At 39.6% G+C, this 24,002-nt stretch overlaps 1 protein-coding gene across 4 annotated transcripts in view; it reads right to left on the reverse strand.

Annotated features, from left to right (window-relative positions):
* The window catches only part of Ibtk (inhibitor of Bruton tyrosine kinase), a 77,065-nt gene extending 53,702 nt beyond the window's left edge, over nucleotides 1-23,363 (reverse strand). For 2 of the 4 annotated variants that reach the window (XM_017800682.2, XM_008843361.3), the window contains exons 1-9: nucleotides 23,200-23,362; nucleotides 19,169-19,847; nucleotides 12,997-13,093; nucleotides 11,823-11,947; nucleotides 7,500-7,610; nucleotides 5,900-6,070; nucleotides 4,181-4,298; nucleotides 3,912-4,092; nucleotides 1,735-1,858 (exon numbers count right to left, since the gene is read on the reverse strand). In XM_017800682.2, the coding sequence (XP_017656171.1) occupies nucleotides 1,735-1,858; nucleotides 3,912-4,092; nucleotides 4,181-4,298; nucleotides 5,900-6,070; nucleotides 7,500-7,610; nucleotides 11,823-11,947; nucleotides 12,997-13,093; nucleotides 19,169-19,489 (1,248 nt within the window). In that variant the 5' untranslated portion in view covers nucleotides 19,490-19,847; nucleotides 23,200-23,362. Of the gene's footprint in view, nucleotides 1-1,734; nucleotides 1,859-3,911; nucleotides 4,093-4,180; nucleotides 4,299-5,899; nucleotides 6,071-7,499; nucleotides 7,611-11,822; nucleotides 11,948-12,996; nucleotides 13,094-19,168; nucleotides 19,848-23,199 lie in introns of all 4 variants that reach the window. The other 2 variants (XM_017800683.2, XM_029568469.1) reach the window with 2 other exon arrangements.
* Between the last annotated feature and the right edge of the window lie 639 nt (nucleotides 23,364-24,002).

A 24,002-nucleotide genomic window follows, 5' to 3' on the forward strand; every position in this document is an offset into this window, starting at 1 on the left:
TTTATATCCATGCTCAGATGCCAAGGAGCTCAGAAAGTAACTGCGACTGACTAGTAATAATTAGATATATAGAGATTAAAAACACATGTGCATCTTAGAGTCAATCGCATTAAAAATGAATTTTTCTGTATGAAACTGTATATTATAATAATGAAATGGAGATCTTTTTTAAAGGTTAAAACCTCACTTAATTTTATGTCTTAAAGGGTTTATACTGAGTACAATATTGTATAACTGTATTAGTTTAACTGTAAACCTAAAAATTTACAGCCAGTATTGAAACAGATGCATCTTACCTCTGGAAATTGTTATTGAATATGTCAATGCTGTTGTCATGAAATGCTTCTTCTAATTATATGAACTCTTAAGAGATAAAAATCACTCCAATTCAATGATTCCTAGCAATCTTGGGAACAGGATTAAGGACCAAGAGACGGACAGGAGCGATGATGTAAGAAGGGCACAGACACCCCAGTGCAGAAAGGAGAAAACCATGTTTACCTAGCTGCACTTCATCAGTGTTACTAACAACAGGTATTAAATGTGATTTTTTTTTTTTTTTTTTTTTTAGTTTTTTTGGGACAGGATCTCCCTGTAGCCCCAGCTGTCCTGGAACTCACTATGTACACCAGGCTGGCTGGGAACTCACAGAGATCCGCCTGCCTCTGCCTCCCAAATGCTGGGATTAAAGGCGTGCGCCACCACGCCCAGCTAAACGTGATTTTTAAATTAAATATATTTAAATTTTACTATACTATTTAAAAGATACCTATATATAGTTTGAATGTAATTATCAATAATTGTTTAGTACATATTTAAATATGTAATTTAAAAGGTTTTTTTTGAGTCAGTGAGCTAGCTTGGCAGGTAAGGATGCTTAAACCAAGCCTGATGACCTGAGTTCAATCCCCATGACCTACATGGTATAGAAAACCAACTTCCTCAAGTTGTTCTCTGTCTTCTACACAAGTGTAATGGCATGTGTGGGTGCACACACGTGCATCCGCACACACAGACATACAAATAAATTTTTCTTTTTTAATTAAAAATATATTCTAAATTTCCAGGCCTAGTGGCACACACCTTTAATCCCAACACTAGGGAGGCAATGGCAGGCAGATCTCTGTAAGTTCAAGGCCGGTCTCATCTGCAGAGTAGCTAGGGCTAAACGCAGACCCCGTCTCTCTCTCTCTCTATATATATATGTATATATATATATTTTTTTAAATTAGCAGTTTTACTAGAGAAATGTATTGCTATATTTCTACAGATAATGAAATTTATAGCTATTTAAAAGAGATAAGAGATTCTTTAGACTCACCTATTATGCAAAGATAATCATACTCTCTGCACATTCAGGTAATATATACATTTATATAAAACTATAATTGGTGAAAATCTTTGCAATTATGCCCCAAATGTATAATATTGCCCGCTTACTGCTACAAAAACAATTATATAACATAACATGTGCAAATCAATACTGTTTATCAATATTCAGTTTAGATACCAAGTAAATGAAATTATTTACTTTCATTTTCAGAATAAATGAAATTTAAACTGCAGTTTAATGGCAGTATTGTGCAACATTAGCTAAGGCTACCCTACATGTCTCTAGAAGGGAAAGAGAGTCAATAGAAACTATCAGAAACAAGGCACTACATTTTCACAGTATCAGGTCTCCTTTATTCACCAACTGAAAATAAGATTACTATACTTTAAATATATACTCACTCTTCCGGCTCCATCCATAGCAAGAACGCAGATTTTCTGACCCCCATTTTCTTTCAAATGTTCAGGATCGACTTTGTATTCCATACAACCCCCAGATACAAGAACCTTTTCCAAGTTCAGTTGTCTAGGTTAAAAAAAAAAAATTAATGTTCTCCAAAACACACACACTTAACTTTGTAGAAACGTCTATGCAAACAATAATCAGTAGGGATTATTATGAAAGGCAAACCAAAAAGATTCAGTCTCCACTGGCCCCAGTGCCTCCTGTATAATCATTTCTCCCTATGGTAAGCCTCTTCTTTCAAAGCCTCACTCAGACCTCACTAAAACCCACTTGCTAACGTGCACATTCATGTGGAATCTGAATCACTGGGAAGGCTATCAGCTACTGAGAGGATCTGTATCTTTTTCGTTATTATTATATGTGTTTGAGTATATTGCCTGCATGTATGTAAGTGTGCAAGTACACCCGTGTCATGCAATGCCTGTGAAAGTCAGGAGGCTTCAGATGCCCTGGAACTGGAGTTATGGATGGTTGTTAGCTGCCATGTGGGTGTTGGAATTCCAACCTGGGTCCTCTGCAAGAGCAGCCAGTGCTATTAACTGATGAGCCATCTCTCCAGCCCAAGGATCCGTATCTTAATAGAATAATGATTAAACTTCAAAATGAAATAGAATGCTTACCTTCAGACATGGTCAGTCCTAAGTAGATATACCTAACCATGAAAGCCATCATCACTGGCCACATATTTCCCGTTATGTGTATCTGATATGCAGAACACAGTGCGAAACCTCCATGCTGCTACCTCATTACCGTCCCCCCTTTCAGAAAGTTGACCTGCATTCAAGAAAAAAAATTCTTTTCAAGATTACCTTGGGGGCTAGAGAGATGTCTCAGAGGTTAAAAGCACCGGCTAGAGTCTTGCAGAGGATTTAGGTTTGGTTCTCAGCACTACATGGCAGCTAAGAACTGTCTGTAACTCCAGTTCCAGGGGATCTGATGCCCTCTTCTGCCCTCAACATGTATTGCACACACAGGCATGCTTACATACATGTAGTAAAAACACTCATACATGTAACAAAAGATTACAATGCAATGATTTATTCTATAGAAAAAGAATTTTCTTAGTTCCAACTTGGATATAACATATATTTATATAGCTTAATGTGTTCAGAAGTTTTATGTTTATAAATGTTACCTAAAAATATAACCTAATACCTCACAAGTCAACTCACACCTAACTAATTAGTTCTAAGAAACATGTTCACTCATTTTTATGATTCTATACCTAAAATACAACCTATAATTAATGTCATACAGAGAAAAGAAATTATGACAAACTGTTGTTGACATTTGTTACTCAGATAACTTCCTGGTTAGCATCTATTTATGAAATTAGTTACCATCTCTTTTATACATGAGCTAGAGCATACTTCGTTGCTTTTCGGTTTAAATCTCCAATTGTTTTGTAAGTTAGGCAGCCGTTTGTACTAGCTGAGCTATACTCTTCCAGGAATCAGTTATATTTGTGGGAAGACTCATTCCCATGCTTGTCTTTAACACTCTAATGACATGTTACCCAATTTAATGAAGTATTAGTCTAAAAAGGAAAAAAAATCTTCTGAAAAGCTAGATACTTCTTAGGAGAGATTAAGAAAATATCCTGCTCTCAAATCAGACATGGACTCGGCAACGGCTGAAAGACTGAAATGTGTTAGACACACAGGATTACTCCCCAGTTACTTTCCAGCACTTGCTCCTTCTAGCACTCTAAAAGAAATCACAGGAGAAACATTCCGAGTGTTGTATAAGTCAGACAGGGAGCTGCAGTGGGCACACCAGCCGTGCTTACGTTGTTCCTGTGCTTTCTTTGCCTAGTTTACCACATGCTACATAACCACAGGCTACACTGCCCAAGGTTAAAAAGGACACCAGTTAGCTGTGAAGGCTGAGCCCTGATAGAAGGTTTGTAGTAAACAACTGTTTTTAAGCATGTAAGATATAAAAGTCTACAGATGAAGCAGCGATAATGTTAAGCATTCCTGATTTTTCCCTCAATTCCATCTTTTCACTTACATTTACAAAGCACAGCATAATGCTAGCTCTCAGTTATCTGCTGGAAAAGCTAAATTCTAATCAGATATATGTTCTTTTTCAGAAATAGACATAGACATACTTAGATGCTATCTTCTTGCACTGATAGTCTGCAAGTAAGTATATATCTCCTCTTGTGGTAACACAGACTGTGGCACCATCACTTGCAGCAACCAAAGACAGAGCAACATCCTTATGATGAAGGGCAGAGACCTGGCGAGGAGCTATGACACACTTTTCTCCATTGGGATCCAGTAAGTAACCTAAAAAAATTACACAATTAAGTAAAGCATAAAATATCTGTGCTACAGTCTCAATCTGTTTCAAATCCTGCCATGAAAGCTTTCATACCCAGCTGTCCACCATTCAGGCCCATAGTGTAAACGGCATCTCGAGTCCACAGAACTGTGTGAAACCTGCCTGCTGCTACTCCAATGACAGTTCTTCCTTTCAGGTACTTTGCCTGCATCTGTAAAAGTGACAAGTAAGACTTTAGTTTACTACACTATAGCTTAGAACATTTCTTTCAGAGATGCAAAACCAGGGGTTATGAGTGTTCTGACACACTTATTGCTGCTACCTTCTCAAGTGCCAGTGTTGGTCACTGTTGAGATCTCACCACTCAGACTGAGATCCAAATCCTCAGAGCACAACACACTCATGCTGCCACTTTCGGTCATCAGTTTTAGCAAAGAAAACTAGCATAGTATGAAAACTAAATCATTTAAATTTTGGCAGTAAGAAGCAATATGCAAAGCAGTCATTCTTAGAAAATACAGTAATTTTTATCTGACATATCCAGGGTCTCACAATGGTAGTACTGTGGATATTTGGGACCAGTAGATTTTCTCCCATGAGGTACTGTCTTATGCATACCCAGAATCTATCCAATAGCTAGCTGTCTGAAGCATCACCATTCCACTCCTGCTGAAGAATCCAGAAATGTCTCCAGACACTGCCAAGTGGCCTCTGGGAAGCAAAGCTTTCCACTCGAGAAGACTACATATGCCCCCATCAACTCAGGGCTCTAATGTAGTCATATAACGCCAATAGAAGAGGAATGAAATCAATTTGTCATTCCTGGAACTCCACAAAACTACCCACATACTGCATAGTAGGTTAGAGAACACAGATCTTTCTGGAGGTATCAGATTGAAGACTACCCCCAAATATTCTGGAATACTCCTCTGATCCATGAGTGATCCTGAAGAGGATAGCAGATTTAAATACTTCATTAAAAATGTCAACTCAATAGTAATTATATAGAGAATTAAACCAAAGAGGAATGTAAGATCTAGCATGTCAAATGCTGTACACTGAAAATGTTTACGCTGGGTGATGATTCTCCTAACATCGCCTTAGAGCACCACTGCCAACTCCATGAACAAGGCTCCTGAGTGTGAGGAAAGGGCACCTTCTGATGGTGGTTATGTTCAAGAGGGGTGGGGAGAAGAGTGGGCTCCAGAACCACTGCCTCATAACACCAAGCGAGATCTGAGTAGACAGTTAATGAAGCAGGGAAAACACGTTTCTTGGTGTCTCACTTGTACAGGTGAGTATATATTAACAGACTTCTCTTTTTTTTTTAAGGAAAATAAATTTTTTTTTTTAAAGTTTCAAATTCTAGGTGGGTATGAAATATTTGTGGGAGGTCCTGACTTCTATCTTCAACACCAAAAAGGGAGGGGGGGAAGGAGGAAGGGAGGGAAGGAGGGAGGGAGGGAAGGAGGGAGGGAAGGAGGGAGGGAGGGAAGGAGGGAGGGAGGGTAGAGGGAGGAGAAATGGTAATATACTGGGAAGGAAGGGAAGGAAATAATAAAATTAGGGTTTGCTCTCCTTATGGAAAAAATCTAGAGTAATCTAGTAGCTAATCTCCCAAGTACCTAACTTCTCATGTGATCTGCGGTATTTTTTCTTACTCCAAACAAATGTTAATTTGTACTGAGTATTTTCTTCTGAAAAAAAGATACACATAACTAAATACTGCTACTCTGTTAATAAGTTATACCTTTTGGAACACACAAATTTTAGAGCAAATAGTCACCTCATTGTTTACAAAAAGAAGTTTACCTGTCTGGGTACATTACAACTGGAAGGAGGAGGAGTAATTCCTAATTGGTGAAAAGTATTGAGACCAAAGGTATAAACACATCCATCTTCAGTTAATACAACAGTGTGATCCTTAGCAGCTGCCACCTGGGAACAGTTATGACCACTCAGTCCTTCCACAAGTCTGGGAACCTATGAAATGACATTAACTTTATATTACAATGAATTATAGGTCATTAGCCTCTTCAACCACTTATATAAAAATGCAAATAGTCTGATGACACTACATCCAAAACAGCATGACTGAAGTGTGATTGCATCGACCAGAGATGAACACCACAGTTCATTAAAGGGCAGAGAAGGTGATCAAAGCAGTTCATGGCTTATAAGCAAAAATGATACAATCCCAGTAAGAAACATTAATAAAACAAATGATTTAATTTTAAAGTTTGTGTATATGCATGAATGCACACCTGCCATGGTGTGAGTATGTGGAGGTTAGAGGACAACTTGTAGGAACTGGTTCTCTCCTTCCACCACGTAGGTCCCAGGATCATCAAGCTCAGGCACAAGTACATTTACCTCCCGAGTCGTCTCCTCTGCCCTCACATGATAAAGCCCTTACTGTATTCCAAATGCAAATAATTCAGTTGACATAAATAAAGGAAAAAGGGAGCTAATTAAAGTATTAAACAGTATTCTGATGGGGAAGAGAAATATGGCTTTCCTTCAGGGAGTAACCAAACATACAATATAAGTTAAAGTCCCTTATCCCTGGCTCAAATCTCACTTCAGTCATTTACCAGCTAATTTGATTTCAATCAAATTTTTAACTTTTCTTTACTTCATTTTCCTTAACTGAAAACTAAGCAACCAACAAATGATGGCTTTATTAGTTTATCATTATGCATGAAACCAAGACAGTAATGTTTGCAACTCACGGGCTCTGTGAGGCTCTCTGTAAGGTAATCAGTGCACAAAAGCATAAGCAATAGCTGGACCAATCCATCCTCAAAGATGGAAGCTATTATTGTTCTAGCTTTGTTTCCTTTTAAAAAGACCCTTTAATAGATGACAGATACACTAGAAGTCTTCTAGAAAAAAAAAAAATCCTAAAACAGCCTTTTTAAGGGCACATATTAGACTAGGTTTCTCCAAATTACAATTAAGTTCCAGGGGCATAAAAACTAATTTTGTAATCATATAATAGAAACACTGGCTCACTTTTTTATACCATGTATATTTTAATGAAAAATAAAATTAAAACCTTGAATTCTTCAGGAAAAGCATTTTACAATTAGTTTTCTTTTTATTTCAGTTCTGTATATCTATACACACACACACACACACACACGCACACACACGCGCGCACACACACGTATCCTTTCGTATGTATATACATAAACTTTCCTATTTGCTGTAGGCCAAAGATGTTTCTGAGATACTTTTCACCCTATATCTAAGTCCTTAATTTGAACATTACATACTAAGACACCGATTCCTTAAATCTACTATCAATCTGGTACATTCTTTTCTCCTTACACTTCAGATAAAAAGGAAACTGAAGCTTCCACTTTATCAAGGTTTTACTGTTATTTACTGTGTAATAAAGTTCAATTACCAAGCATGTCTGTTCATCTCCATGGCCTAACCTTCCTCCTGGACCATGCCCACAGGTGTAAACCTGCCCTTTCTGAGACAGAAACACTGAATGAAATTTGCAAAGCACCACCTAAGGGAAAACAAAAGAATTGTATTAAAGTTCACCAAAAATAATCCTTTATTTTTAAAAATACAATATTGTTAATTATACAGGCTGGATAATGAGTGCAGAGGGAGGGATTCATTATATCATTCTCTTTTAAAGTTTTCTAGGATGGAAATAAAAAATATATGCACCTTTTTTTAATATTTTATTTATTATTTTTTATTTTTATGTGTATGAGTGCTTTGTCTACATGTATGTAAGTGCACCTCTGTCATGCAATGCCCATGGAGGTCAGAAGAGGGAGTCAGATACCCTGAAACTGAAGGTGGTACAGATAGTTGTTAGCCGTCATATGGGTGCTGAGAATCAAACTCGGGTCCTTTGTAAGAGCAGTCAGTGCTCTTAACATTGAGCCACCTCTTCAGCCCCAACATGCCTTATTTTAAATTATACCTAAAAATATGTGGAAAACAAGGAATGCAATTAAGTATGAGATTAAATAAAGGAAAATGTTTTCAGTTTTCCATTATAAAAACTGTCGCATGTTTTCCAATTTAATGGAACATCAAGCAGCACAAGTTGAGCTGCATGCAGTATGAGGCATAAAGCTCACCAAACACTGACATGAAATACGGAGAGAAACACCTTTTAGAAATCGCTCGACTAACTCACAATTTGGGAGAAGTTCCGCGTCCTTTCCTATCTTTGGCTTTATCAGAGATCTCCCTAACATTGTTATATGGCCTTAAAGAACTTTACATCTCATTTCAAGCAAGTCTCCCATTCCTTATCCTCATCTGTCCTTCTCCCAACATTGCCTGGCCTGATATACACTCAACATTCACAATCCAGAAGGCAAGCACACTGAGGCAACTGGGCCAGTCGTAGACGCAATCACAGTGCTCCAACAGGAGTCTGAAGCAGGACAGTGCTCACACCACTGTCTACAGGCCATGCTGTTTTCACTGCAGTATTATACCACCCTACCTTTCTACTCTCTAAACGTCCCTTCTCTTTAAGATATAAAAAGATGTGAGAGCCAGGCATGGTGGCACATGGGCAGGGGCAGGCAGATCTCTGTGAGTTCAAGGCCAGCCTGGTCTACATAGTGAGTTCCAGGACCAGCTGGGGCTACAGGACGGCCCTGTCTCAAAAAGACCAAAAAAAAAAAACATAAGTGAGAAAGAAAAATCCTAGAACCATTTCCAGAAAGTCATGGACCTTTAGAACATAAGAAAAAGGTAAGCTGAGGGACAAGCTCTAAATATTTACACATATCCATAGACCATTCAGAGTTCTATAAACACAGTATGCCTGTTGAAGTACCTCAAATATAGTCTAAAAACCAAACCCAAGTTTGTAAAGTTAGAACTTTCAAAAGCCAAAAACTCATTTTATGAGTCAGAAATAACAGACTTTAATTTTATATTCATTACTATTCTACTATTAAACAACCCATGATACCAAGCTTAGCACTTATTTTAAAAACTGAATTTTAATCTAGAAAACGAGGCACAGTTTCTCACCTTAATTCTCTAGGATACATAATATTATCTCTGTCCTATGGTATTTAATTTACTGGGTACTGTACCATAGAATCGGCTCTTCATCCATTGGTGCTTACTAAGCATTCCCATCCTTCTAAGCTGCTACTCAGGAAACATTTCCATCTAGCTTGTTCTTCTCTGAATGAAACTTAAGAGTGCTTCTCTTAGGCCTATTCGTAGAGTTTGCTTTACCCTCATTTTGTAGCAAACGAAAATCCCTTTGATCCTCAATCTCTCGATCTCTTCATAAATAATCCTATATCCTAGCATTAGTGAAACATGGCTTTGTTTTTGAATGTACTGTTCACATTTAATGCCCTAAGTAGGAGGTGCTCTGTTCTCCTGTACCACATGCATCTTAGGACCAGAAGGCAGATTCAGCCTCTAGCTTCAAATGGTGCCACTGCTTCTGCTGGGAAGGTCCCTGCTCCTGAACATCAGAAAATCTAGCTGTGTCACATAATAACTCAGAAAAGGAAAAACATATTTCCAACATCCTAAATCAGTCATCTTGATTAGTCATCAAGAGCTGTTAATGGCTTACCATTTTATACTTGGATCTTAGCCAAAGGGCCAAGAAATGATGGATTAAAAGGAACTTAGAGTGAACAGAGTGTTGGTGGCAATGCTGTTAGTCCCAGCACTACTCAGGAGGCAGAGGCAGGCAGATCTCTCTGAGTTCAAGGCCAGCCTGGTCTACATAGTGAGTTCCAGGACAGCTGGGGCTACAGGGAGACCCTGTCTCAAAAAGACCAAAAAAAAAAAACTCAGAGGACTTACTCAAGCTAAGTAAATTATATACATTTTGTGTGTGTGTGTGTGTGTGTGTGTGTGTGTGTGTGTGTGTGTGCATGTGTATGCGTGTGTGTCCATGTGTATTTTGCCTGCCTAAAGATCTGGACTCCATGGGACAGCACGTGTGTATCTGCCGCTCCTATCCCAGTTGCACCTCCTTCACATGACATTCACTACTGATTCTAACACCAGGCTCATGATTCCCACCCATCCTAAATCTTATCATTATCCTGAGTTTCTCCCAGGTCTATACACATCTCTTGCCAGAATTCTAGCTTGCATAACACCATCATAGTAATTCTCTAGTCACTTTCATTCCTATAACAGCTCCTGTTCCCAGTTTCTCAAAATTTAATATTCTTGACAATTAACTCTTCTATTTCATTTAAAATTTGCTGGTTATAATCCATTAGACTGTGGCTTTCAGTGTGGAAAATTGTAGCCTCTGCAGTATTCTATGGAGACATAATATGGTGTTCATATAATTTATCAATTTATCATCCAAATATATTTGAGTTAAGAGAGAGAAAATTAATAATTACATCAGGACATTCACCATGTTACTCTATTACTAAAAACTTCTAGGCTCCTATATTGGGCCAAAGATAGGCTTATAAATTTCAAAAGTTTTAGAAACTTCAAAACAGAAAAAGGGAAGAAAGCAACTAAAAAGTTACAAGAAATAGGACCTGACGTGGTAGTTTAGAAGAACTGGAAAAGGCCTTACATTCTCAGCCATTGAATCTGGATTTACCTAAAAGTGAATCAGCAGGTAAAGACCTAATTAGCTTTGTTTTTAGAGGCAATAATTCTCGAGACGATGACAAGAGCTAAAATGAGTATTAACAAGGAATAGAAGATTGCTAAGGAGTCAGGTTAAGACACTGCTGTCATCATTCCATGAAGAGCTTGAAGAGGCTTGGCACCTGGTTTACACTATAGTTGAAACTGGAATGTTCCCAAAGGCTTGGTTCTCAGGTTTGTGCTATTGAAGGGGGTAGAAAACTTAACAAGGGGCCTAGCAGGGGGTGTAAGATCACTAGAAGCACATCTTCAAAGAGGAGTGTGGGACAAGAACCTCCAGTCCTCACTCTTTGCTTCCTTGGTTTCCATGGTGGCAGATTCCTCCACCACTGTCTCCAATATGCAGTGCCATCTCACCAGACCCAAAAATGACAGGGCCAACTAAACAAGAACTGAAACCTCCAATATTTTGAGTCAAAATAAATCTTTCCTCTTTTAAGCTAACTATCTTAGGTATTTTGTTATAGTTACAGAAAGCTGACAAAGCTCATCAAACCAAGTCAAACTCAAATGATGAGAGCTGAGATATAAGATGTAAAAATCTTAGCATTAAAAATTCTGAAGTACAGTAAGTTTGAATGCAAAAATACTTCAGACTTTTAAGTACTTTACAAAACTGTCCAGAGTATAATTACAATGAAGTTTGACAGAACGGCTAAGGTTAAGATATTATATACAAAGACCTAGAGTGAGAGCAAGAGCAAGAGCGAGAGAGAGCGAGCAATAGGGAAAGAGCACAGAACAGGGACAGTCCAGGGAAGTAAACACACCCAGCAGGACATGAGGACACAGCCCCAGCCTTCACAACTTACCAACCACTGCTGTACATTACTCTCATTTACAAACTCAGGCTCACTTAAAAACAATACTGAATTTCAACAAACTCAACCAAGAAATTTTAACACTTCTTGCACAAATATTTAATATTTTCGGGGCATTTTACAAAATCGAAACTGTAAGGAGCAAATTTATAATTGATTTCTTCATTAAAATGTTATATCTTCAAAAGAGTAAAAATTAGGAAAACCTAAACTATCAAATATTCAATTTGTGTTTATCTCCTGAAGTATACATATTATCTTCAAAATACCTGTTTGATATAAACGCCACCCCTGGAGAACAAATCCACCAGTTCTGGGTGATGTTTGCTGTTCTGGTTTCCATGACCCAGAGTAAAGTTTGTATTATCTCCCCAAGTGTAGACTTCTGTGGGGTCTGAAATGAAAAATCAGACTTTATATCTTCCTATTTTAAAATAAATAGTAGAAGTTTAGCCTAACTAAATTTAGCTACCATATTTAGAAAAACCTCATTATGTTTTAAAATTATGAACCTATTAACAAAGTATATACAATTCTAGGAAATTCTAGAAATCAGAAAATTCAAATCATGTTAAAATCTTTTATCTAGTGTGAACAATCATACCATTTACTTAGAAGCTAAAATTTAACTGCCAGCTGAGTGAAACTTCCATGTGCACTGGGCTTCATGAAAACAGATAGCTATTGCAAGCATAAGATTTCATTCTTATAAAAGCTCTCAATGAAGTGACTATAATATTATTGTTACTATAAAAACATCAACATTCCCTCTTGGGGGTAATAGTTTGGGGGTTCAGACAGGGTTTCCATGTAGCCCAGGATGACCTGACATTTACTATGTAGATGGAGATGACCTTGAAGTCCTGATCTTCCTGCTTCCACCTCCCAAGTGCTGGAATTACCAGTGTGTACTATCACTCCCAGAGCCTAATACTAACTTTAGTAGTTTGCTCTTGATAGAATCTAGTAATGACTAGGGTAAGAGTCCATTAAACAGATATAAAAAACACAGCTAAGTTTGTGATGAACCTTCATTTTTATTCTATAAGATCAAAAATGTTCTAGAATGTAATCATGACTGTATTTACAGTACAGTGTCCAGGGAGGAAAACTGAACACTACGTTCTAACTTCGCTTAGACACAAACTATGCAGGACCCCCTACACATCCTTATAAATCTTTTCTCCTTTCCTGTCAGTTCCCATTTCCAAAGTCAAAAGGACAAAGAAACTGGAAGAATAAGTGATATAACATGTGGAGGTAAGACTAGGGTGATGACTGAGTGGGCAAAAGTGCTTACACCACACCAGTGTGAGGACCCCAACTCAAAACTCCAGAACCCGCCACATAAAATCAATCTTCATTATGTTCCTTAGAATAAAATGTGATCATGATTTTTCGAACCTGTACCTTAATGGAATGTATCTGAGGAATCGTACCTACCAGTGTTGTGAAATACTACATGAGCTGGTCTATCCTTCATTAGAAGATCCAAAGGTGACAATCCTTCTTTATCTTGCATATACAGACTAACACCATGCTAGGAAAAAAGTACATATATTATTGATATACCCGAAATCAGTAAATGCATATGAGCATTTTGCCGCATCTATGTGCACCATGTGTGTGCAGAGGCCACAGAGGCCAGAAGAGAGTATCTGGTCCTCTGGAACTGGAGTTACAGATGGTAGTAAATTGCTATATGGGTGCTGGGAACCAAATCCAGGCCCTCTGCAAAAGCAGACAGTGCTCTTACCGCTGAGCCATCTCTCCAGCCCCAATAACTTTTATTTTTAAGTATCAAAACAAAATGACCAAGCCCATAAATAAACATCCTGAAAAAAAGAGAAATGACCATTATAATATATTATTATATAACAATCTCTGCTATTCACATGTTTTTTCTCTTATACAAAAGAACTAAAAAAAAAAAAAAAATCAAACCATTATTGGTTGAATGAGAGAAGAAATAGCATTCTATGATTTCTTTTATGTGTATGTGTGTGTGGTCTGTGCACATGTGTGTAGGTGCCCTTGGAAGTCAAAAGTGGATGCCAGATCCCCTGGAGCTGGAATCAACACCAGTGCTAGGCTCCCAAACTCCAGTCTTTTGGAAGAGCAGCAAGTACTCTTAACTGTTGAGCCAGCTCCCTGGTCCCTAAATAGCATTTTCAGTCAATGAACTAGATATGAAAGCCTTCTAGCATAAACTCTACTCCACTGGGGCCCAGCTTGTCTCTACCTGTGGCATCAGTGGGAAGCAGAAGCCCATTGAAGAGATAGGGCTGATATTGCTAATATTACCACAACATGTTCTTTTTAAAGTTTCCACTTGTGTGATATACATTTTATTATTATCTACTTAAATTGTTATAGCATCAGTCGTGATCTCTTATAAATCACATGTACTTAGACTATACTTCTTTTTGTTGTTTTGTTTTGTGGGGACAGGGTTTCCCTGTAGCCCCAGCTGGCCTGGAACTTGACCAGGCTGGCCTAGATCTAACGAGATCCACCAGCTTCCCTCTCCTCGGTGCTGAGACTAAAGGTGCCACCATGCCCAGCTAGATTATACTTCTTAAAATTGTGTGTACGGAGCTGGCATGATGGCTCAGTGGGCAGAAGTGCTTGCCTGATAGCCTGAGTACCATCCCTGGAACATGTACCCTCAGGAAAGAACTGATTCCCAAAGTTGTCCTCTGATGGTCACACACGCCCAATGGAGGGCCCATATCTCCCATCAAAATAATTTTTTTAAAGTGTGCTTATAAACTGTATAATCCCAGCTACTCAGGAGACTGAGACAGGAGGATTGCAAATTAAGGCCTGCTTGGACTACAGGGTGAGTTCAAGAACAGTCTGTGCAAGTTGGTGAGACAGTCTCAAAATTAAAGCAAGGAAAAGGACTGGGGATTTGGTCCAGTGGCAGGGCTCTGCCTAGCATGCACATGACCCTGGTTCAATCCCCAATGAATATACAGATATTTTAAGGAGAAATTGAAGTAATCTATACATTTTTATCTCTACAACTTAAGCATTAAATAGAATACTATCAGCCTCACTTATTTAACACATTTAAATAATGCATATAACTCCTAACAGCACATTTCTCTCTTTTAACATAATTAGAAGCAATGTTAAATTTAGATAATTTGCTTATTAAAGTTTTTTAGAGATGAAATGTACTCCTTTTCAAAATTAATGTTTGCTGACAGTTTAATGAGGCTTTCAATTATTACCCAGACTTATCTCAAGTGCACGAGCTATTCCTGCTTGTTCACACATACAGACCACCTGGGCAATTACAGACTGGGATGAGTCAGATTTTAGGATTCCAGCGGTAACATGTTAAGGTATTTGTTTCGCTTACTAAAAAACAAGAAATCTCCTCCTACCTCGTTTATGATCCCTAATAAGCTATATAGCTTTATTATATTATCAGAATGTAATACCTGATTTCCCAAGGTCTATCAATCAACAAAAGGATGGTCACCAAGTAAAACCAAGTCAGAAGTGATTCATCATAATAAATTGAAAACTGTACATTCTCCACTACTTTCAAAAGCAAATAAAAATCAGTAATTGAGGGCGTGAGCTTGGTCTTTAAAAAAATGTATTACATTTAGTGTGTGCGTGCACATGTGTAGTATGTGTGTGTGCGCGCGTGCATGTATGTGTGTATGTACATGAAAATGCCACAGTGCACATATGGAGATCAGAGGTCAACTTGCAGGAGTCCACCAACTCTTGAAAACTATTTTTGTTTTGACCATAAAGTCCCAAAGTAGCCTAAGATAAAAACTTACATCAGGTAATTTCTTTCAGAAGAGATTCTAGAGAGCTGTGAGGATTCACCTCAGTTGTCAACTTGATGGGATTGTCTGGGCAAGTCTATGAGAACAAGTTAGCTGAGGTGGGAAAACCCATTGTAAATGTAAGCAGCAATTGCCGCAGGCTGGAGGCCCAGAGTAAGAAAAGGAGAACGGTGCTAGTGAGCAGCAGCATTCACCAACATGACCAGCCACCTGTAGCTCCTGCTGGCATGCCTTCCCTCCAGGTGGACTGCAGTCCTTCCTCCTTTAAGTTGCTTCATGCCAGATACTTGGTCACAACAACAAGAAAAGTAACTAATACAATAGCATCAGTGAGAAATCAGAAGAATAAATCAACGAAGGAGGAAAACCCATGTTACAAAGTACACCACTATGGAGGACTGTGTGATCTGCCAGGATGCTCTGGGCATCTTGGACAATAAACCACAGAACAATTAGTTATGCAATCAAAAGGAAGACGTATTTACCACTGGCCCCCATTCTACACAGGCCGAGAGCTGCTCTAGAATAACAGAACTTTCATACTTCCAGTTAGTCAAGCTTGAGCACCAAGCTCTAGGGTATAAGAGATGTGCAGTGTGTGCCAGAAACAATATGCTGATTATAGCCACCCAAAGCCTCTAGAAGCCCATGCACAAATGATCATTACAGCTGTGATCCAAAGAAGCCAAGACCACATGATGTGTGGAAGCAAAGGATCTGACACTCTGATTGTTTCAACCAGTTGTTTCTTCAGGCTACATAGTTTCTGGTAGGGTAACACAGGGGTGTATTGTAATTTGCTTCTTTCAGAACTCAGCATTGATGCCCTCCTACCAGAGGGACCAGAAAAATAATCTTTTGCTTACATTAGCAAAGTTGTTTCTTAAGTGCAAAGAGAGCTCTAATACTACAATATGTTTTAAGCATTTCCTATTTTTTAATATTTTATTTATTATTTTTAAATCTGTATAAGTGTATTTATTGCCTGCATGTAGATAGGTGCACCCATGTCCTGCAATACCTGCAGATATCAGAAGAGGGCATCAGAGCCACCATGTGGGTGCTAGGAATCAAACCTGGGTTCTCTGCAAGAGTAGCCAGTGCTCTTAACCACTGCCATCTCTCTAGTCCCTAGCATTTTCTATTTTATATTTATTTGATTTTGGTCTATCTTTCCCTTAATAGAATATAAACTCAATCAACAAGGAACTCTGTCTTGTCTACTGCAAATGTCTGCCCTGGCACATATCAGATACTCAGTAAGTATCTGTTTCAACTCTGCAAATCGTGTTTCACACAACCCATACAAGCTTAGGATTCTGTTAGGTCTTGCATACCAATAGGAGAATCACAGTAAGTTCTTCTGACTAGTGAGTAAAACATCAGCATAAAAAGGCAATGGCACTAGATGCAGTGCACATGCCTGCAATCCCTCTAGGAACCTGACTGAGGCAGGAGGACTGCTAGTTTGTTACCTGGCTTGGGCAACTAAGAGAGATCTGATCTAAAAATTTAAAAAGACTGAGAGTGTAGTTTGGTCAGAGTGCTTGCATAGAATATGTAAGGCCCTAGGTTCACTCCAGTACCAAAATAAATTATATATGCTGACAAGAGATAGAGCAGAATCCTGTAAGCATGAAGCCTTAGGCAACCACGCACCTCACCATGGAGTACGGCTGTCAATAATGCCACATAAGACTGCTACCTCTACCGTAGCTTACGGAGGCAACAAGTTGCTAATAAGGTTTCCAATCTTTGGCAAGCAGAAGCTGCTAGTAAGGAGAGTGTGGGAGAATATTTACTCAACAATTTATTTTGGCATTTGATGTAAAAATTCTGTAGCTGTGAACTTTTGTCAAATGCAAATTCTCTGAAAATGTCTGCATATTTAGTTTCTTGCTGCCAATCCGCAATACTTGAGGTAGTTTACTTCAGAAGTGGAACTGACATGAAGCCCCTCCAGTGAAGATCCAGCACTGCACCCTTCCAGTTAAAGAACTGTAAGCCAAAGGAAAGAAGGATGTGCTGAGCAAGTATCTTACACTGTGAGAACATTAACCAGAAGAATCTGGTGGAAGAGTTTCACCAGTGAAGTGTACTCACTGTTAGGTTTCTAGTACTGATCAGTAAGGCTCTGATAGTAAGATGGTAAAGCTAAGAGCAAGTGGCCAAAGCACATTTCCCTAGCTTCTAGAGCAAGTACGTACCCGTACTATCATAAAATCCAAAGGGAGGAACACAAAATCCAAAGGGGAAAAGGTCCAAAATTCAGGCCAAATCATCTATGCCAACCTGAAGTGCTAAATTCTGACATGAATATCAACTCTTCAGATAGAAGAAAACCCAAGAACCATCACCATCTCAACAGAATTAGCAGTGCTCCAATATTCCAGCCAAGGTTTCAGAGGTCAGAAAGGTTAAGAGTGGAGCAGACTGAGCTTTAGCTCTTATGAACCTGGCTTTCCCTATCAAGGATAAAATAAAGGGTTACTGCGGCTCCCTGCAGAAGTGTGGGAGCAGGGAGGAAGGAGCTGTTAGTACCCCTTTCATAGATGAAACTGAGGTTCCAGTTTGGGGAATTTATCCAAGATGACTCAGAAAGTAAGACAGAGAAAACAATTTGGCTACAGAAAAGGGATATTTGGCTATCAATATATGGTAAAACTATGTTAATGAGTATGTGTTACAAAAAAAAAAGTCGTCTGTAAATAATTTTTTAAAAAGCAGGCTTTCTAATTTGTCTACAAATTAAGTCTGAGGGCAGAAAGACTTGTTTTGTTTTTATCTGGGGCCTGCATAAGCACAGAAAATGACTATATAAAACAAAATTATTAAAGTTTGAATTTATGACCTAATAGTTTTCACCTGTACTCCTTAGTGCACTGACACTGCTAGACCCCAAACACTTTATGAGTTAGCTATTCATATAACAAACCTAAAGTTAGCTGACTGAAAAATTACATATAAATTAAGCTGATTTTAACTATCAAAATTTAAAACTATAAACATTTTACTCTAGCTAAACAAGTGAACATATCACTCAAAACCATAATCCCATCCTTAACTGACGTTCAACAAGTGCTCTTGTAAACTAGTTAAAGTTTAAAAGTCATACTCTTTAAAGTACTAGAAGATATTGTTAAGGTTTCTTAACTGGACTATATTAGACTACAGTAGCATTAACAGCAAGCTTCAATGTAAGCAAAGCAAAGCTCAACATAAGCAGTGAACTGAAGCTGAAGGCCTAACCAGTCAGAAGGCTTAAGGAGCTGAGCTCTAACTAGGGTCTTCCATTCTGACCACACCACCACACAGAGCTCTCTAAGCCTCTTCAGGCTGTGTTGAATGGGGTGGCAGCAACAGGGAGGCACCAGAGGTAGATCCCTGGGTCCTGAGCATACTAGACGACCACACTACTGCCGATCTATATGCCCAAGCTGGGCCTCTCTAGTTCTAGGTGCTGCCCGATACATAAATCATTCTTTGTTCAAATAAAGTCTATCAAATTTATTCTGTCTAAAGGTTTTTTTCTTCCAAGAACAGAAAGTGCCAATAAAGTATCTGAGAATTACTTTGAAACAACATGGGATGCACACATAACATTAAGCTAACCGATATCTGTAAGTTTTGATGCATACTTAAATTTTTATATTGTAAACCATGTAAATAAATAGGCTATATGGTTTTAAATACAAAGACGAGTTCTAAAGTAAGAGACATCAAAGTACAATATATGAAAACGATTAAGAAAAGCATATGCCTGAATAAATAGCAGTTCTAAACAAACAAATGACACTTACCTTCAACAGAGACCAAAGACAATCAATATGTCCATAGAAAATGCTCCTGTGCAGCGCAGTCCAGCCTGACTCCTTGTCTTTCACAAGTGGATCCACTCCCCTCTCCAAAAGCCAGTCTAGCACGCCTTTCTTCCCACAGGAGGAGGCCAGGTGGACAGCATTCCTGCCAAAGGCATCTTTGACAGTCGCAGCACTGTAGCAGTGGCTGGCGAGGAAGGTCTTAATCTGCTTTTCACTCCCCTTGGTTACCACGGAAAGGACGTCTGCAGCGTGTTGCAGGGATCGGCATTTGGGGGTGCAGTCGGGGGTGGCAGAGTTCATCCTCACTGCTCTTACCCGTTTACTTTTTACAACAGTCACCAAAAATAATTTTTAAAAAGCCGGGACACAAAGGTGCAGTATATTGAAGAAGAATTATTGAGAATAAATGGCCCTTTGGGGGCTATAATTTAAATGTTCACAATAATCATATAAAACTATATATCTTTGTATAATATTTGGCACTTAAATCAAAAAGTTATAAAATAGCTCTACAAAGTTCATATCAAATACAAGTTCTTTGTTTAAAAAAATGCAGTTTATGAATTATTCCTGGAGTCAAGCACCAAGGGGGAGTGTGGAGGGGGCTCCCCCTCCACACGGGGTGAGCCTTTCAAATATCCATAATTGCGAGGGTGACCTGGAGGACAAAGTGACAGTAAAAATCTTACTCTCCCAAAGACTTTACAAGTAACTTCACATCCAAATGCCCTTCATTCCTATTTTTTTTAAACTATCAACTTTTCATATTTATATTCACTACATCTAAGTCAGCCATGCTCAACCCCTTTCTTCATGGGGGTAAAGTTTTCTGGCCAAAGTTAGCCTTGTTTGTACCTGGAATTCCAGAATCCTCATTATCTCCCGTATTTTTACACTCTGTAAGCTATGTCCCAAAAGTTATGAACATACTCAAATCTACTATTTTTAAGAGAATCCTCTTCCAAATGGTAACTGCCTAAAACTACATCCTAACCATTGCCATAACAATAACCAACATTCTCTTCAGTTATTCAGCTTTCACTAAATGGTAGGCCATGTGTTTTCTAAAGCATTTTATCACAGGGGAAAGCAATTAAAGTAGAACAACTGGACAGCTATCTGAAAATAAGGAACTACAGCACTTTATACCTTTGTGTGGTTTGAATGAGGTATTCCCCACAGGCTCAAGCATTTGAACACTTGATTAGTTGGTGGCGCTGTTTTAGGAAGGTCATGAAATCCCTAGCAGATGTGGCCTTGCTAGAGGAAGCGTGTCACTGGGGGCAGGCTGTGATAATTCAGAGCCCTGTCCACTGCCAGTCTGTTGCACTGCTTCCATGCCTGCTTAGAGACACACCCTCAGCTTTCTGCTCCAACACTCCTGTCATGCCTCCCTGCCATGCCAGATTCTTATTCCTCTGGAACACTAAGTCCAATAAACTCTTCCTTCTATAAGCTGCCTTGGTTATGGTATTTTATCACAGTAACAGAAAAGTAGCTAATACAACCTTAGGTCTGGATGGCTCAAACACAAGCATAAAAAAATGAAGGCACTAAATGAAAACATAAGAGTCTTTTAATAACCACAATGTAGAAAAAGTCTTAAGTATGATCTGAAACCTCAAAGTCATAAAACAAAAGATGAATACATTCAATACAAATTTTAAAGCTAGATAAAACTTGTATAGACAAAATAAAATACTTTGTAATATATAATGTGTAAAATCTTCCTAACCATATAGACTTTGGTAACAGAAAGATTCTTTAGAGAGACGTGCACAGGGAAACTTCTATATATCAGATATTTTCCACGCCCACAGCAAATCACAATGAGAGTCAGAGATCTGATAGCTAGTTACAGTTCCCCTTTTAGAAATGATAGCTGATTCCTAATTCTTTCTAACTCCTTGTCTGTTTCTATCAACCATCAGGTTTTTGATTGAACATAATACTATTAAAAATAAGCAACACCCATCTCAACACGTTGATCTGAACTAAAAAAAAGTGAAAGAAGAACATATTAGTAAATGAGTCAAAAATTTAAAAACTGCATCAGGGGCCCTTTCTGCTTTGAATGCTTTTTATTCAAATCTTTAAAAGGCTGCCACTTCTCAGTGTTTATAAACATAACACCTACCATCTTTTGAACGTTCAAGTGGACACAAACAGAGCTTTACACAAAATAACTAAGCCTCATTTTAACCTCATTTCTGTCCAATAAATGACTACCTCCATCTGACTATGAGGAAAAGGAGCCTATCTAAAATCGCACAGGAGATGGGTACTCTGGATACTGCCTATTCTTCCTAGTTCTCTCAAAATAATCTACCTAGTTCTCTCAATAATAATCTACTGTACTGTAGTACAGTACAGTCAAGACAAATGATTATTGTCTGCTGTTATAAGAATTGGGTGGGTACATCCAAAACCATGGGCAAATAACTTAATTCTCCCATTCCTCAATTCCTTCATTTGTGAAATAACAACAGCCCTCGTGGAAATATATGCCTTGCCTTCACACATGAATTTTAAGCTTTCCTTAAGGCAAGGGAGAAGGCCACTCTCCCTTGCCCTCTTCTTAAGGAAGGCCTTTCCTTAAGGCAAGGGAGAAGGTCACTCTCACAAGACACGGTTACAATCAAAAAGGAGGTTTCTTTTTTAAAGGACTTCAAAACCAAAACACCTCTTCCACAAACGTGTATCTTTATTAACTTGAATATTCTAAGCTACAGATTATGACTCAAAAATCAAGGAAAATTTCTGTAAGCCCTAAAAACATTTTAAAATATAAGAACTTACAAGTTGAGACATTAATAATTTAGTTCTAATATTATTCTATTCTGATGTTTTTCTCAAATATTCTCCTGTGCACACGACCTAGATAATTTCGTTTAATATTTTATCAATACACTACCTATCTGGTTTTACAAGAGAAAATCTGCCCAAATTTAAGGAACATATACATCTCTGGCAAGGAATTATTCCCTGTGTAAGCTAGTTTTGCATCATTTACAGTAACTAAGTAATACTGACTCAGTTCTTTAAAAGGTACATTCATAAATCATGTAAATTTTAGAATCCAAAAGCACTTTAAGGGTTTAAAATGTAGTAAGTTCATCATACAAAATGTAGGATATTGAAAGTCCTCAACAAGTTTTTCTTAAAACATAACATACCCATTAAAAAAAAAATCTTTGCTTGAAGCTGTGACACAGCTAAAGTTCAGCAAAACCCATAATATAATCCGTTGTAGAAGACACTCTTTAAAAGGGGGAAGGTTTCTTTCTGTCGTCACCTTTCATAAGGTAGACAGCTAAAACACCAGCCAAAAAAAGAATCCAATATAGAAAAGGGAATGACTAACCCAAAAAGCCTGCAGATGTGCCCATTAGGGAGATGGCCACACTATCCATTAAAAAAAAAAAAACACCATCCTTTACTACGTCTGACGAGTTTCTACTTCGAGGTATAAGAAAATAGGTGCTACTCAACTTTTGCTCCCTGAAAAATATCCCCTCTGGCTAACACTGGAACGTGTCGATGGAAAACAGGGCGGTGTGGCCAGGAGTATCTAGCACCCATCCGAATTAAAGTTCTTTGGAGCCTGACAGAACAAAAGCCTTTCTACCCTGTCTCTCCAACTCCCCAAGAGCGAGTTCCGTCCCTTACTGAAGACCTGCTTATGCGAACTCAGTAGCCCCAGCACGGCTCCGAGCAGCTAGGGCGCTTCTAGGAAGGGCTCCAAGGTAAGTGACACAGGGAACTCTCGGAACTAGAAATGCAACGTCGCCGGAGGGCGTGTCGGCAGCGCGGCAACGTTGCACCGCGTAGGACTAGGCCATTCATCAGCTGAGGGGGCGGCGGGAAGGCCGCAGGGCCCAGGCCGCTTTCCGGCTCCACCAGGAGCTCGCAGCCCCCCGCCGCGTGTCCCCTCCCAGGCCCCGCCCGCGCCCCGAAACTGAACTCCCGCGGCCCCGCAGGCGAAATGCCGCCGCCGCTGCCGCCCTCACCAGTCGCTAGATGAAAGTGCGCCGGCGGTCTCCGCGGGCTGGGCGCGCGGCCGCGCAGGAACTCATCCTCAGTGACCGCGACCAGGGACCGCCAGGGACGCCGAGAACCGGGCGGGCGGCACACTCGAGGCACCTCCAGAGACAGCCGCTACTGCCTGCGCCGGGACGGGGCTCGGGGAACCTGGGCCAAGAGCGGGCGGGACTAGGGAATAAGACGCGCGCTGATTGGCTGGGGTTCGTGTATGCCTTGCGGTGATTGGCTGGAGCCTGTCCACGAGGCCTAGCGTGGCAGCACCTCTACTGAGGCCTTTGCCTGGCGTCCCAGAGGAACTTGACCCTGCTGGCCTTGGGGCGGGGTAGCAGGCCGTCGCTGGGGATTCGTAGTCGGCTGTGTACCCTCTTGGGACCAGCTGTCAGCCAGGTAGAAAAGTCTCCCAGCGGGTGGAGACTCGGAAAGGAGGATGAGCCCGAGATAGAGGAGATAGGGACCTGGCCGAATGCCCAAGCTCCCGTCACCACGCAGTAGAAGCCGAAAGCGTTGGCATCTTGCATAGAAAAGTTTCCTTCCAGAACTCTAGCAGTGGAGTGACTGGAAAACCAAAGGTGTCCCCTCCGGGCAACCAGGCCCAGCTGCTCTGTGGCGGCCAGGGTACCCGGGTTATCTGAGTGTCACTCTCCTGGTCAGAAGCACCCTTGCCTTCTCAGATCGCTTCTGTGCGACCAGCTGCTGACTTGGGTCACACCACTATGTACCTGGAGCCAAGCTTGCAGTAGGCTCTTCTCGCTTTAACTCTGAATCTAAA

Source organism: Nannospalax galili, unplaced genomic scaffold (assembly GCF_000622305.1).
Source record: "Nannospalax galili isolate Female #2095 unplaced genomic scaffold, S.galili_v1.0 scaffold1220, whole genome shotgun sequence".
Taxonomy (NCBI): Eukaryota; Metazoa; Chordata; class Mammalia; order Rodentia; family Spalacidae; genus Nannospalax; species Nannospalax galili.